The following is a 17055-nucleotide window of genomic DNA, read 5'->3' as shown; positions in this document are numbered from 1 at the left end:
TAGGTGTTCAATCCATCGTGAGTGTCCACACAGATTGTCCTCAAGCCACTTTTGCAAGTAGTAGTCCTTAAAGGCCGTGCACATCAATCATTGTAACCTTATAAACATAGGTCCCCCACCACATCATGTTGAAGGATTCTTGTGTTGATCTTCTGGGGCAATGGACACCTGATTGTAGCTTGAAAACCCGTCTAAGAAGCTACAGGCTTCTTCACCTGTTACCCATTCTAATACATGCTCCGTATATGGTAATAGGTAGTGGTCTTTCCTAGTAGCTACATTGACCTTTGAGATCAACACAGACTCTTAGCTTTCCGTTCTTTGGCATAATCACGATTGGCGAAAGCCAATCTGTGTGCTCAATCTCATATATGAAATCCGTAGCAATGAGCTTATCAATTTCCTCCTTTACTATAGCTACATATTTAAGATTCATGTGTTACGATTTTTGCTTGGATGGTCTCGATCCTTCCATGATCGGGATAGTGTGTTGAACCACCACCCTTTATTTTTGAATATTTCCAAGCAAAACAATCCTTGAACTCTTTTAGGAGAGCAATGAGTTCTTCTTCGCCATTAAGTCGTTTAGCAATGTAGACAGGTTTGGGATCCTCCACTGGCTCTGTGTACCTCCTTAACTTTTGCTGGCCCATCATAAGGCGTGGGTGGGTCATTTTCCTTTACTCTTTTGGTCGTCAATTGGACCACCTTTTGTTCATCAATGGTGTAGGTTTTGAGATGGTCCGGCACACTGAGAGAAGGTCTGGCTTGTCATCCTCATCATCCTCTGTTTGAGCCATTGCCTTCCTTGCCTCTTGCTCAACTTCAGCCAGAGCCTTGTTTCGTTTCCTTCATCCTACCATATTGAGTTTAGGCGTATCAAGCTCTTAAATCGTAGTTTTCTCCTCTTATTTTCCTTCCAAGGTTATCTTTCTCAACTCCTCACCCCAGTTCTTAGAAAACTCATCGTGCACCTTGGCATTGCGATCATGTGGTCCAGGCACTTCGGTGCTTGAGGCTTCATCCTGTGTTTCCCCTTCTCTGGGTTGCACATTTACCATACGCATTGAGATTGTGGGAATCATTCCCAATTTAACATACTTTGTTCCTCTAGGTGGCAAGTACATGAATCCATTTTTCAATAAAGTCCGTAGTAGGTGGGAGTGATGTGTACATCTTGTTCTCTTCCTCTTCCCATGAGTGTTCGTTAATTGGTTGGCAAACTTGTAAGGATGTGGTTCGTTTAGTAGTGACCAAATCATTACCAAACAACTACCCTTATATGGGGTCTGGCTTCCATGTATGGAGGTCGATTTTTAGAATTTGCGATCCTTTCGAATATACACTTGGTCTAACGCCCAATCGTGCACCACCTTGGCTTCCCTCGTGAAGGGTCTACCAAGAATGTCATATGAATCTGGCTGGCGCAGAAAGTCCATTATAACAAATGTATGATGGTAATGGAACAAAAAGACCTTAAGCCTAATGTTTTTCAATAGCCCCATTGGTCTTGAGAATGTTCCATTTATCATCTTGAAGATTAGGTCCGCTCTTTCTAGCTCCGGTTTTCCCCAGTTTTCCCAACATCGTTTGGTGATAATGCTCACACCCGCACCTCCATCCAAGATAGCAAGTGCTTGGTACCTATTGTGGTGGATTGGAATTGTGGTGTTTGTATCATCACTCTCCTAATACCTCCCCAATTGGTATAACGGGTATTTTGATGAATCTGGGTGTTCCCCCTTCCTCAAGAACTAGGTTTTCCTCTGCAAGATGTGACTGGTTTTCCTCTGCCACATGTGACTGGTTTTTTCTCTGCCAGTGCCTATGTCTCTAGGTTCTCTAGCAAGTGAGGGCTCCTTTCACGTGCTTGTCTCATATTCAATCCTAGGGAATGAATGGATCGACAATTCTTGATCTGCCTCCTCAAACATTCTTGCCATCGGGTCACGATGAGTTCCTTCCTCGGACCCCTGTGGAATTAGAGTAGACACATCAAAATTCCTTTCTTTTAACAACTCATTTCATGGGTACATTGTATGCTTGGCCTTATTGGCCCTCAATTTGGCTTCATGGTTGCGTTGACACTCCTTAACAAGGGCCTTAGCTTCCTTATTTCCTCTTCAACATTTGGATATTCTCCAACACCCTTGGGGGTTACTGGTCTCTCTTTTTCCTACTCATCCGATTTCGGCACTTGGTCGTCTTCTTCCTTTGATTGGGTGGATCTGGTGTCAATGGTATCTTCCTCGAATCCATCTTGAATTATGACCATGGTATCACCCTTGCCCACCTTTTTCACTCTTCTCCTTCTCCAAGTCTTAGAGGTCGTAATACCTCCTAGGTTCTTCCCTTTGTCCACCTGTTTTGCTTGTGTGCGTGTGAGGACATTCAGTGGTGTGATATTTCCAGGCTGCACACTTATAGTCCTCATGGTGGCATGGTTAGAAGTAGAAGTAGAGCCATTGGCGTGATATAGGCAGTTCTTGATTAGATGATCAGTGTGGCATGGTTAGAAGTAGAAGTAGAGCCATTGGCGTGATATAGGCAGTTCTTGATTAGATGATCAACACCACAGATGATCAGTGTGGTGTTGATCAGATGATCAACACCACACTTAATAAATGAAAAAGTTGGCATGACGTTGGTTTGCACTATTATCGATTAAGTATGGCTAGCATTAGTCACATTTTTCAGAGGACATTCCGCTACTCAATGAGGTCCAATACAATAAAAACACTACATGAATCCCCTTCTCACAGTCAAGTTTATGTCTTTTCCCTTCCGCTGTACAGTGGTTTGAAACACTAGTACTGGCGTGCTGTTTTGTAAGACATAATACTCTGGTGTGATATTTGTTGGTTCCTCGAGTAGTTGTTATTAACCTCTACTTCGTGCATGATTTCTCTCTCTTCCAAGGGTTCCTCAATCAACACCTGGTTGATCTTGGCCTCCTCTGGTGGTTGTTGTGGTAGAACAGGCGGCAGGGCAATGGTGACATGTCCTGCATTCTGAACATTCCTCTTCGTAAGTAGGACGTATTTGGCCGCCCTGCGCGGCGGCAGCTACATTGGTTTGCATCGATGGTGCTAGTAAGGCTCGCAATTGTGTTAAAGGCTAGATCCTCGGATATCCGCACACATGGTAGTGTCATGGTTCCCTAGTCTCTGACAGTGAGCATAATAAAGTAACTGCCTCGGCCTTAGGTGAGGGCATTCAGTGCTCGTATGATTGTTTCTACATATTAAGCACCAAATCAATTCTCTCTAGGGGTAGAGATGTGTATTCTCTGATGCTTCTCTCCCATCCCTAACTTTCAACTTTTCCAAAATGGCAGTACTGAGTTCTTTAACTGTCATGTTGTCAACTTGCTTGTTCTTGGATCCCGCATCCTGATGATGACTAGAGACTCATGATGCTGCTACCACCAAAGTTGCGTTAGCATCTTCTGGTTGCAGCAACTAAAGCATGTTATCCTCATATTTAATCGCCAACTTAAAGCACATATCTAGAGTAGTCAGTTGGGCTAACAACAAATAATCGTGCATCTTATGATCTCGGACTCCTCTCTGGAAGCAAGGCAATAACTGATCATCAATTAGACTTTCCCTCAATTTACATCTTGAGTTCAGGTGTTTGAGCCAAGAAATATAATCCTGCATGGACTCATTTTCTTTTTGCTTAATATTATGGAGCTATGCCACAAGACTCCATCTATCACCACTTCGAGTAAAGCTCAATATGAACACATTCTTAAGCCAAGTGAAATAGACTTTATCCTCAGGCTTTAAGGTTCGATACCATTGGTGGGTCTTCCCTTCTAGGGTGAGAGAAACAGCATGTATCATGGTTACATCGCTCACTGGCCCACATGTTTCACAAGTTGACTCAAAGATCTCTATGTCCCTAACTCCTTAGAACTTTTGCACAAGCTTCAAAATGATGTGTGGCTTCATCTAAGATGGTCTGGATTCAAGGGTATTGCATAGTTCCCTAACCATGCCTTTGCATGTTTCTGCAGCCATATTCAATAGATCCTTCCTTGTTACCACATTTAGATTTGCGTTGGGATCCACAATTGGCCTTCGAGGAGCTACCCCCTACCTAGACCTCGTCCTCTTCCTACATAGGTTCTTCTATTTAATTTGGTTTTATGGCTGGGTCTGAGCACATCCTCGTCATTGTTAAATTAGAAGTTCCATGCTCTGTAAGAATGTGGGATCATTGAACATTTCATGTATATCCTCTCTCATGTAGAGCCGATCCTCTCCTCCTGCAAATTCCCTAGGTAGATTGTCCACTTCTTCTCAGTCTTGGGTTCCTCGTTTATGGGTTCTAAGACTGGTATTCCTCCTTCTGTCATTCCCATCCACATGTTATCAGTGGCATTTCTAGATGGTTCTGGTTCCTTGCCACGTGGTCGAAACAGATTCAAATTATCAATTTCCCTCTATTTTGCCATTGTTCTTTGCATATCGAGCTCTTTCCTTTTTAAGCCTAGTAGTCACAGGTAGTTAGCGCTCAGCTTCAGCCAGTTTCATGTCAATGTCCACTTCCTCTGATGTGGGGAAGAAGATTTGACATGTCTGGGGAGCAGTTTACTTTAATTTCTTCTCTTCCACACGAACCTTATCTACACAGTTTTTCACAATGCATCTTCAAAATGTAAAGGCAATAGTGAATCTTGCATAATGGGAGTTGGAGCTCTAAGAGGATGGAAGAAACAATGGTTGTTTCCCCAGTAGTAGCAGCACAAAAATGTTATGGGCTACTGCACCTCCCAAGAAGCGACTCCATACATCCACAATCGGAAGAAGAAATAAACAACAACTATCATTGGATACTTACCAATGCTTTGAGCTCACGTCCCTTGAGGCTCTCCAAGCTCACTTTTGGAAGCTCCACTCCTCCAATCTCCACCTCCATGTTGTCACCGCAGAGTCGCTCGCACCACAATGCAAGGCAATCTTCTTCTCACTCTCCCACACACATGCATAGAAGAGGAACATGCACTAGAGTACACACTCTCTCTCTCTCACACACACACAAGACAAAGCAAGAGCTCTCATAGCACAAAGGGGGATTGTGTGTTTTTATTATGAGAAAATATCTTATATACAACTGGCCCTTATTCATACGTGGGCACCCAAAACTTACTAAACTAAAGCCTTGGCTGGCTAGTATCTCATAATGTACAACCTTTATATTGCCATTACATAACACTTATTAATGTCCTCAAATGAAAGAGCATCTTTGTTAATCCAAAATGGAATTAACATATAGACTGAAATGAAGTTTGCCTATGTGTTCATTTAAGGTAAAGAAACTTCTACACAAGTCCTATATTTCTTTACAAAAATTTTGTTCTCCATAATCGTGTATAGACTCAAGTTTAAATCATAATATGAAAGATAGTCTATATCTATTTCCACAATAAACTTCTATTCGTCTTCTTCACCCCACATGTGTCGCCACATGAACAAGAAAAAACTTCTTTTATTTCTTCAAAGCTTATTACATTGCTTAGGGAAACCTCAACCCCTTAATCCAGAGTTTAACAAATTAGTACTACCGACCTTATATTACAAATTTTCTATACGGAGGATATGGACCAAGATGGTTAAGTCTTGGCTAAGTATTTATCTAAGGTAAAGAAATTTCTATGATGAATCCGTATTCATGGCTAGACTTAAGTTTCAAGTATAATATAGAAGACAGTCAATATATCTAATTCCATAATAAACTTCTCTTCATCCCACTGGTGTCCCCACATGTAGTTGGTAAGGTTGACCATTTTAATACTCCTTATAACTGAGGGAATAGATTACGATGTGGCCATTACTCTATTGTTGGCCATATGCTAAAATGCAACCCGAAGAGCTTGTTGTTTCTGAGTGGAAGGCAAGTTCTCAGCCATTTTGCATTTTTGCTTACTCATTATTACTTCAATAAAAATATATATATAAACATAAGAACAAAATAATATCTCTTTGTTCTGGTCGCTAATGAAAATCGAATCGATGAAAGAAGATGCTCGAAGGTATACGCCATTATGTCATCCTTTAGTCAAAAGCCCAAAGACTCCTAATTGGTAAGCCCTCCTTGTCTCTACTGCTCCATCTAAAAGAGAAACCTAGTAAAACACTACGTTCCAATTTCAGGTCGCACATCGTGCGTGATTAAATCATATCCTTAAATCGTAACCTCAAATCTCAACTTGACTTAGCTCTGATACTAGTTGTGAGACCCCTACCCCTCTATCTATACAATAACCTAGTAGGAAAAATCACACTAAGAGTCCAGTGACTCACTCAGGGCCTCTTATCATAATATCCTAACCCTTGGCTACTTTATTAGCTCTCCTCAGTCTAACTGGAATAATCCTTATATAGGAAAAGGTGAATGATTCCATCTAGTGTTTTTCCTTCATAATTCTCATAAGCAGGCCACATCGAGCGGCTCCTCGAGGCTCAACAAGATGTCCTGACTCCTGAATTATGATTATGAAGGAAACTTATCTATCCTTTTGAATGACTTCCATTCTAATATATTCTTCCCAAGTTAACTCGTTTTATAAATATAACTGGTCTTGTTTTAGAAACTACATGCAACTCAAGTCTACCATGCCACCCATTTTCTAGTGATATTTCTTTACTTAGACTAGTTCCATTGACTCAGTCTAACCCCATCCAATCCCATGGGTCTAGCCTTTACACCAAGCCACTAGATCTATGGACCAAGTGTGTGAACTCACATACCCATAATTAAATTTGCCATTTAACTCACACACTACTTGAATAGAGTTCACACATGCACTCATTTGAAAACAATTGTTTTCATAAAAAGAAAACATCATATATAACTTTCACATAGCATCCATAAGTTCCATACGTCCTCCATACGTCCAAATAATAACCACAATCACTCATCACTTAGTAACACATCAATGTCATAACATTATCATCAAATATCTCCTCATACGATGACTGTGATCCTCAAAAAAGATGGCATGTAGTGTTGAGCTCGATTACTCTTGGATCCTCAAACAAGATGGCATGCAATGCCAAGCTTGATCACTCCTCTCTGTGAGAGGAACCCATGTGTCCACATCCACCAGAGTCTCATGAAATCCCACTATCCAAGGAGCCGCTTCTACCAATTGTCACCAATCCTAGAAGCTCGCACACTCCAATACCTGGTGTCTGGGGCCACATATGTCTAGTACCAGCATGTATGTCTATTACCACATGAATACTTAGCCACGTCAAGCATCACCCTACCCGAGTTAATTTGGAGTCGCTTCCTTATTCATCAAACTAATTATACCAAGAGCGCACACATGACGCACCGTATGGATAACATCCACATTGTAATCCATGAACCTATGTTGTGCCTTTGCAAGATCCACAAACAAACAACACATATACATGATATGGGTCAAGGCCTCCGTGACGCACCTTACAGGTAACATCCACATTGTAATCTATGAACCTATGTCGTGCCTTTACAGGCTCCACAAACAAACAACACATATAGATGATATGAATACAATGTTCAAATAGTTATTCAACACATGATGTCAAGCAACATGCATTATACACATATTCGACGTAGTGTAAGCCATCTCACAAGTTCCATGAGATATCATAGCTCTCCAAACGATACTCCGACTAATGTGAATTCCTCCATCCCACATGTATCCTGGCGAGCTCTTCTCAAGTTTACACTAGATTTAACAAGAGCTCATAACTCTCTTATTTTTGTGGCCTTCTAGGGTCATTGTAATCTCTATCTGAGGTCATGTTAAGATCCTTCCTTGGCCTTTTTCAATCTAAGTTCGTATCCTCGAGATTTAGGATCCCCAAGGTCCTTAATCTAGACTCCTTGTTGAAAACTTTTCTAAGGTCACTTTAAAGTATAAAGCTTATCTTGTATTTTCTTTCTAGGGTTTCACCATTTCCTTCCCTTTTTTCCAAAGATATAAATTGTGAATTTGAACTAAGTTTACTAATGACAAATGGGTGTCATATGGGCCTTTTGTCTCTCATTTCTTTTAAAAATTTAGGGTGTGGACTCAAGGGTAATATAATGTGCCTTTGTGTCCTTAATTAATGGGATAATTAGAGTTTAGTAGCTTCGCTCTCTAAACTCTAAGATAATCATTGATCCAAATTACCCTTAAAAATGAATTATCCAAGTCACTTTAAAAATCTAATCTTCTTTGTAATATTTATCCATATTAAACCCTAAATTAAATTCCACATATGCTTCGGCATCAGGGCTTTCTCTCTCTATAATCTTTGATTCAATCTAGACCATTTCTTCTAATTTAAAGTTTAGGTCAATTCTCTTAATCTAACCCTTGCTTAGATTCATTCTAGGTGCACATAACTTTATATGGTCCTAAGATTAATGTTTCTTTAAAATTTATAAGGTTCACGTGTTAAATAAAAGTCAATTAATTCTCTTAATTTTATCCCTTGCTTAACCTTATCCCATTCTCTTGAGCTAACCCTTGCTTAGATTAATTCTAGGTGCACATAACTTTATATGGTCCTACGATTAATGATTCTTTAAAATCTTAATCTACCTTAATCTAATCTAGATTCTCTTGAGAATAAAGGGTCAATTTAGGCTATTAAAGCCTTACTTTTAATATAGTCTTAATAAAATCTTACCCTAAGGTGTAAAAATAACTTCCTATGATGGTACAATTCGCTAAATTAAACTGAGAATTATTTATTTAATTATTTAATTTGAATCTTGATGATCAAGTCAATTTAATTCGAAGAAACAACAAGAAAACTAATAATTTTTACATATAATAGTTCATTATACCTTTTTAGCCTAGCTTTGGGGTTGGAGTAGCATCTAATTGAGAAATAGATATGTTGCACAAGCCCCTAGAAGTCCACAAGTTTTTCTAGAGCTCCCCAATGTGCCATAGTGGTCCCAAAGCTCTTGTACAGGTGCAATTGAAGTAACCAAAGTGCAAAACAATGATTGTCATGAAAAGGAGGCATAGTACTCTCTCCTCTCCTTCATGAAAAACTCGTGTATTTTTCGAGGGTGAAGGGGATGTTATATACTTAAAAATGACTATTAACTACTCCACATGCTCCCCCAGTTAACTTCAGGTTAGTAACCCACTAAACCCTATGCAACTAGAGCTAGAAATGCATACAACCACCCATTTTCCATGTAACTAACCCTAACCCTTACTCTTAGCGAACTAGCCCTTCTCATGCACGGTTCAGTTCAATTAATAGTCCCCATAATTACCTCCTTAATTTATTTATTTTCTTGGTCCAAAAATTCAACCTTAGGCTTTTAACAATGCTAGACAATTTAATGCACACTTTTCTTTTTACAAATACCAAGGTCAATATTCACACCCATGCATAGGTTTAATTTTTAATGTACATGGGGAGTGTTTAATTTATCATTTTTCTCTTCAGTTTAATTATTAATTTTTTTAATAATTTTAAAGTTATTTTTTCCATTTTTACCCAATTAATGTGCTGGGGGTGCACATGTGCATATGTGCACATGGGAGGGTCTCAATAAAAATTATGCACTCACCATTTTAATCTAGAATATTTAAAATTAACCTTAATCATTTATCTAATCTTAATTTCTCAGGGTCTTTTGCTTTCCTCATTAATTAGACAATTCTCTCTCTAAACTCTCTAGAATATGCACCATAGAAAGCAATACCCCCTATTAATTTATCACATGGTAAGAGGCATCTTACATCTTACATCTACATAATAATAAATATACTTGTACCCTTGTTTGTTTTTATCACATGGTAAGAGGTATTTTACATCTACATGATTATAAATATACGAGTTCATACCCTTATTCATTATTCTCTCTCTCTCTCTCTCTCTCTCTCTCTCTCTCTCTCTCTCCCCCCCCACACACACACACACACACAAACACACCCTACTTTTAGACACATGCTTGAGTATACACACTCACATTTGCATGTTTTCCCTTCTACTCACATTAATCTCTCTCTCTCTCTCTCTCTCTCTCTCTCTCTCTCTCTCTCTCTCACACACACACACACACACACACACACACACACACACACACGTGCACACACACACACACATTTATTGACTCACATACATATATTATATACTATCTAATTTAAACATTTATATCTTAATGTCTTGTACACTTAATCTCTCTCACTCTCTCCAACACACACACATACATTCTCTCTCTCTCTTTGTGTGCCGCCCAAATGTGGCAAAAGTGGTTAGTTCATGGAGTTAATATTCAACACGTCCTGTGTTTAAATCTCACTTCATATTGGATAGATTATTTTGGTCTCTTGGGATTGTTCCTACGACATTAAAGCTTCTCTAATTGGGTGTGGGCTAACCCTTCTACTCACCTAAATGTGGCAAAAGTGGTTATTTCATGGAGTTTATATTCAATACATCCTGTGTTCGAATCTTGCTTCCCGTTGGATAGATCATTTTGATCTCTTGGGATTGTTCCTATGACGTTAAAAACCTTCTCTCATCGGGTGTGTGGGTAAATAAACAAAAATGGGCTAACCCTTCTATTGCCCAAATCTGGCAGAAGTGGTTAGTTCATGGAGTTGATATTCAACACGTCATGTGTTCGAATCTCACTTCCCATTGGATAGATCGTTTTGGTCTCTTGGGATTGTTCCTATACGAGGTTAAAAGCTTCTCTCATTAATGGGCTAACCCTTATATCACCTAAATGTGGTAGAAGTGGTTAGTTCATGGAGTTAATATTCAACACGTCATGTGTTTGGATCTCACTTCCCATCGGCGGATAGATCATTTCGGTCTCTTCGGATTGTTCCTATGATGTTAAAAGCTTATCTCTCTCTCTCTCTCTCTCTCTCTCTCTCTCTCTCTAGCCTACACCTACCCCCTCGTGACTTATAGCCTCTTACCTACTCCCCCTTCATTTATAGCCTCCCTCCCTCTATATATATATATATATATATATATATATATATATATATATATATATGACATCCTTTGGGTCTTTAGTAGATGTTAATATCTATATATATATCTATATATATCTCTCTCTCTTTATATATAGATATTAACATCCACTAAAGACCCAAAGGATGTCATATATATATATATATATACACACACACATATACATATATAGATTATATTAACATTTACTAAAGACCCAAATACATACATATATATATCCATCCATTTTTTGGTATGTCATATACATTACCCTCACATCACAACTCTCTTGTTGCATACACCTTACCCCACCTTTAACCCCTCAATTTTGGCATCACTTCCTTCTACCTCAACTATATAAGTGAGCTTTCATTACTTCTATACTGTAAGTTATATAAAATCCTAGTTGCTTTTTTTATAAATCTACAGCTTGACATCACTTAGTTGTAGACCATTTATGTTATTTTTTGTAACCAACTAGCTTATGCAAGCTCTTGATCCCTCTATCTACCTATGCAAGCTCTTGATCCCCCAACCAACATGCCAATGTATATTCTAATCCTCCCTAGCACTTCTATAGATAGATTGCCTCCTATCTCATGTAGAACTGAAAAACTCTACGACATCTATGATTTCGCTCACAACTCTAACATAATATTCTCGTTCAATCTTATTTATTTCTTATAGCTACTTACATAGTCACTTCTTTGTCCTCTCTCTCTCTCGCTCTTCTTATAATGAGAAGGTGCCCTTGGGTATGCTATATACCAATCTATCCTTATAGAGCTTGTATTAATGTCAAATTTAATTCCTTATTTTAAATTCTTATAATATTAATGCAATGAAATACTTAAGTTAAAGGGTGTTGGGTGAACTTGATCTTCTTAGTTATACGATGCAATTTGCTTTAATGGTGATTTTTTAATTCACTTGGTGCAATACAAAATGGTGGTTCGTGATGAAGTAGTCTAATTACAATGCGCAATAGGTGCTACTCCCTATGATGAGTGGGACATGTGTGTACTCCATGCTAATGAGTGCAATCCTTAGGTTTCCTTCATTGCAGATTTCCATGGACATTTTTGTATCATTCGAGTGAGATAGCTTTGTTTTGTTCTATGTTATTTTCAATTCCATTATGAGATATGCTATGGTCATTATTGCATCCCTTTGATCTCATAGGCCCACCAGGTCTTAAGTAGATGCTTAATATTTATTTATTTCTCTCTCTCTCTCTCTCTCTCTCTCTCTCTCTCTCACACACACACACACACACACACACACACACACACAGAGAGAGGTAAGTTTGAATCCAAATATTAAGTAGATGCTTAATATTTATTTATCTCTCTCTCTCTCTCTCTCTCTCTCTCTCTCACAGGTAAGTTTGAATCCAAATTTGGTTGGATAAACCTTAAAGAACTTAGTTTCCTATGATTTTAAAACAATCCTCCTCCTCCTCCTCCTTCCTCTCTCTCTCTCTCTCTCTCTCTCTCTCTCTCTCACACACACACACACACACACACACACACACACACACACACACCCAACCAACACACAACCACACACCCAACCAACACACACACAATCCCTCACTCACTCACTGACACAAATGTTTTTATCCTTCAATTTGTTTATACATACACATAGTTTTGAAAGTTTATATACTTGTATAAACCTATTTACCCTTAAAATTGTATGCTTGTTATGTATATATCTATAAAAACTAATATAAATTTATAACATGAAAGTTCAGATGTCCTCATTTCTTTTGGATCTATCCCCCTCTCTCTCCCTCCCCCCTCTCTTTCTATCTCGAATTTTCTTTTGGATTTATCAAATGTCACTTTAGATATGCCCCTCTCTCCCTCTACCCTCTTTCTCTATCTCAAATTTGATCATTAATAATTACCCATGTGGCCTAGAACTATCACACTTTTTTTGGGGGTGAAAAGTAGCATTATCTTATGAAGACAAAGTTGTGGGTTCTTAAACTCTTATAGGACCTTCTACTCTTCAATGTTTGTTGTATACTTGATCCTCATATAGCTTCATCATCATTTACCAAAAGATTCAAAAATTTGAAATTTCTAGCAACAATATACAATTTGTTACTCCTATCAATTTTGCTCTTTGTGACCACGAAAACGACCCTTTCAATGTCCATGCTTTACCTTAACTCATGGAGCATCTCGAATATCGCCTTATTGTGACCTTGCCTTTGTAAAAACTTAGGTTTTCTTTCTTATAACATCCTAATCCAAGTTTAATTTATTTATCTACTTATCCCTTCCAACCAAGTACGTCTCTAACTTCAAGGTGCCTATGATGGTTTGTATTTTTATTTTGAGAGAGAGAGAGAGAGAGAGAGAGAGAGAGAGAGAGAGAGAGAGAGAGAGAGAGAGATGCACACATACATGCACAAGCACACATGCACACACATGTACACATATGTAAACACACCCAGAGGTGCACACATACACACACACATACATGCACAAGCACACATGCACACACATGTACACATATGTAAACACACCCAGAGGTGCACACATACACACACACACACACACATGTGCACCATATATATATATATATATATATATATATATATATATATATATATATATATATATAGAGAGAGAGAGAGAGAGAGAGAGAGAGAGAGAGAGAGAGAGAGAGAGAGAGAGAGAGAGAGAGAGAGAGAGAGAGAAATGAAATGAAATGATATATTAACGTCTTCAGAAGGCCAAAATGACCTATGAGACCAAAAGGTTACAACAATTGGTGGATCTGATACAATGTCTGTGTAAGAAAAGCTAAAAACAACTAAACAAGTAACTGAAACTGAAACAACTATGAGGAAAAGTACGGTACTAGGAGCTCCTAATGGATAACATCTGAGAGGAAAACTCCAGTCATACACATCACTATCCAAAGATGTCTGGATATCCTCAAAATTTTGAGAGAGAGAGAGAGAGAGAGAGAGAGAGAGAGAGAGAGAGAGAGAGAGAGAGAGAGAGAGAATATGCACTTTCTCTCAAAATAAGACCATTTTTCACACTTAAAGAGCTCCATGGAGAGTTGATGATCAAACTTTATAAAATATATGTAGCAAACTACCTTGAACATGATGAGATTATATTATTTTTATCATTGCCTCACCTACCAACATGTATAATTCACGAGTGCATAGTTGCCCCCCCCCTAAAGAAAAAAAGAGAAGAAGCCATACACTACCAATCAAAATGAATGAGAAGTTGTGTTTATTGTTAGCAAAAGCATCATAAAGAAACTAAGGGTAACATGTACATGTTGATGATGGGGTTAGTGTAAAGTACGAGTGTATATCATAGTACCACTTACAATCTCTCACCTTGAGATCGAAGTGAAAGTCCACTTTTTTATTTATTTATCCAGGTTCAATTTCATGTAATATAAAAATAGCTATCCATCGAGCATACACACATGCCTTCAATGCTTCATCTCATAGCCTTGTTCAGTTATTATGGTCTTCTCTGGCTTTGAATTGTGCGTACCAAATATTCTTTTCCCAAATGGGTGGCTTGATCTATCATGGACCTTGCTCTAGGATCCTCCATTGATAGTTCCCACATGCAAAGATGCAACTTGTGAGATTTGTATTAAAAAGAATTGTGTAGGTTATTTAGAAAGGGTCTGTACATTTCATTTGATAAATAACAACAATCTCACATGCCAGGTGACATGTGATTCCATAACACGTGATATACGACATGCGATAACATGAATTTTGATTTAAATTAATTTCTCTCTCTTTAGCGTAGCCACGTATGGCACATGCCAAAACATATTACAGCGAGACTCCAGCGTGTAGGGGGAAAGCAACGCATGTGTGTGCTCCTTTCATCTCTGAGAGATCCAGACTTCTTCTAACAATTTGGATGTTTGATTCGTCTGATCGTTGCCGTCACAGAGGCGACGCGCTCTCGGATCGGAGGCGTTCCCTGTCGCAGGCGAGTGACCGACCTGAAGCATGCAGCTAGCCTCAGTAGGGGCACTGGCCCCTCTGGCCCTTCTCACCGGTGAGCACTCTATTTGAAACAATATAACATTAATTGCTCACATATGCACCCTAAACAGCACCATGGGACCATCAGGATGTGCAGTCGGCATGCTCCCTGGATTCAACCATTATGCTCAGTGGCATGTAGCTTAACTAGCTAGCCAGTTAAATACCATGGGACCATCAGGATGTGCATCCAGCATGCTCCCTGGATGCAACCATTATGCTCAGTGGCATGTAGAAATGCGTTGACATAGATTGATACCCCCAATGCACTTGACGCCGCTAGAGACCCTAAATGGTTTAAGGTACCTCTTGTACATAAATGTGCGTCGTTTGGCTCACTAAATTTGCTATGCAAATTTTTGTTGTGCATATTATTGTTTGGGAACAACTGCCAATATGTGGATGTACATATATTCATTGGACTTACTTCACCAAACATCCCTCATGGTGCTTTCTCGTGATTGTGGTCGTTGCTCTTTGCATGGCTGTCATTAGATGCCTAGTCTTGACCACACATGTGATGGCCTCAATCATGATTAGACTATAAAATAGTACCTTGGGATCACTTATGATTATTATGAGGAATCCTCACGGTAGAGACACCTACAGAGACACGTTGGACCTCAGGCTCAGGAGCAGCTCTAGGCAGGTAACTTGGTGGTATGGGTGTGCTGTCTAGGTGGATTTTACTTATGACAATCTGGACCTGTGGCTCTTGATGGGAGCATATCACTGAGAGGTGACTGGCTAGCCAGATTATATCTGAGTCATTGGTCTTGAGTTCAATGGAGGTTACCCTAACCCCAAGAGGGTTCTTGCATGTGGTCATTACATTGGTATTAGAGCCGGACTTGTTTGGCCAAGTGCTTTTGAGGCACGGTTGCTATTGTGGAAAGTGCTTTTCTTGTCGTGTGCTTTTCTACCAACGTCCTATGATCACCTCTAGGAGCTTCCACATGGGTTGAATTTGCTTGTGGATAGATTCATTTGAAAGAGGGGCGATCATGATGCGGGGAAAAGCTGAGTTTGCAAGTTTAAAAAGCTACATCTTGCTTTTTTGATTGGTTATGCGTTTACACACACCCAATAGATAGCAAGAGGTGAGTGAGTAAATCAGTCCCAGGCATTGTCTCAAGTAATTTGACAGCCCATGTTCGCTCAAGCGATGAGTGGTGAGGCTAAGGCTAGTATGTTCATTACTTTTTTGGGCTGGAGCAGATCACTATATGAAATAATATGTGGCGTTTCCTGATGCTGTAGAGCTGTCCTTACAAGCTGATGGCTGTGCCGCTCAGTGTGGTACGGAGCCAAATGTCCACATGGTTGTAGGTATAGGTCGTACAATTGGTATAGTGTACAGACAGATGTGCATGTGACCGTATGGGGTTGGCAGGACTAGTGGGCTTGGGTCTAGCATATTTGGCTAAGAAAAAGCTTTGGTAAAGAGGCTCTTCATGGCACCAAATTTGTTGTAAAATGTTGCTTTTTTTAGCACCTTGGGTTAAGTTTGGGGTGCACATGCTTTATAGGGTTGAGCACATGGCTTTTAGGCTTCAGAATTGAGGAGCATAAGGGGATTATATGTTTGTTTGTTTTTGTGTGTGTGTGTGTGTGTGTGTGTGTGTGTGTGTAGGATCAGCCAATCAAAGGCAAAAGGGCGCCCTCATATGCGTATAGATTTTTGGCGAGCTTATGCTTTTTGTTTAGAGGCTCAGTTTTACAGCCATTGTCGCTTTATCCCTCCAGTCCACCATTCCCTTAACTTGCCTTTCCTTATTAAGATCTTTTTGGTCCATTGAAAGCGTCAGATATCTGCTTGCTAGGTGGTTGTTTGTGGCCCTCCAAAGCTTGTTTCTGGGTGATTGCCACAAGTTCTCAAGGTAAATAACTATTTTAGCCACAGATTCCTCGGGAGTCTTGGCAATCAAAGGTTTATGGACAGCTTGCAGTCGGCTTGTTTTTTTAAATGGGAGTTGACAAATGTATTCACGGAGTCTCTGGCTAATGACGATTTGGAATTCA

At 39.3% G+C, this 17055-nt stretch overlaps 1 protein-coding gene across 3 annotated transcripts in view; it reads left to right on the top strand.

Annotated features, from left to right (window-relative positions):
• The first annotated feature begins 14784 nt into the window (after window positions 1–14784).
• LOC147625830 (piezo-type mechanosensitive ion channel component) overlaps window positions 14785–17055 on the top strand; it is an 88844-nt gene continuing 86573 nt past the window's right edge. The window contains exon 1 of one of the 3 annotated variants that reach the window (XM_086817399.1): window positions 14785–15046. In XM_086817399.1, coding sequence (XP_086673525.1) covers window positions 14998–15046 — 49 coding nt within the window. In that variant the 5' untranslated portion in view covers window positions 14785–14997. The remainder of the gene's footprint in view (window positions 15047–17055) is intronic. The other 2 variants (XR_015268735.1, XM_086817400.1) reach the window with 2 other exon arrangements.

This window comes from Cibotium barometz, chromosome 23, assembly GCF_041138505.1.
Source record: "Cibotium barometz isolate CiBa-2024 chromosome 23, ASM4113850v1, whole genome shotgun sequence".
NCBI lineage: Eukaryota > Viridiplantae > Streptophyta > Polypodiopsida > Cyatheales > Cibotiaceae > Cibotium > Cibotium barometz.
This window is presented reverse-complemented; position numbering and strand designations above follow the sequence as displayed.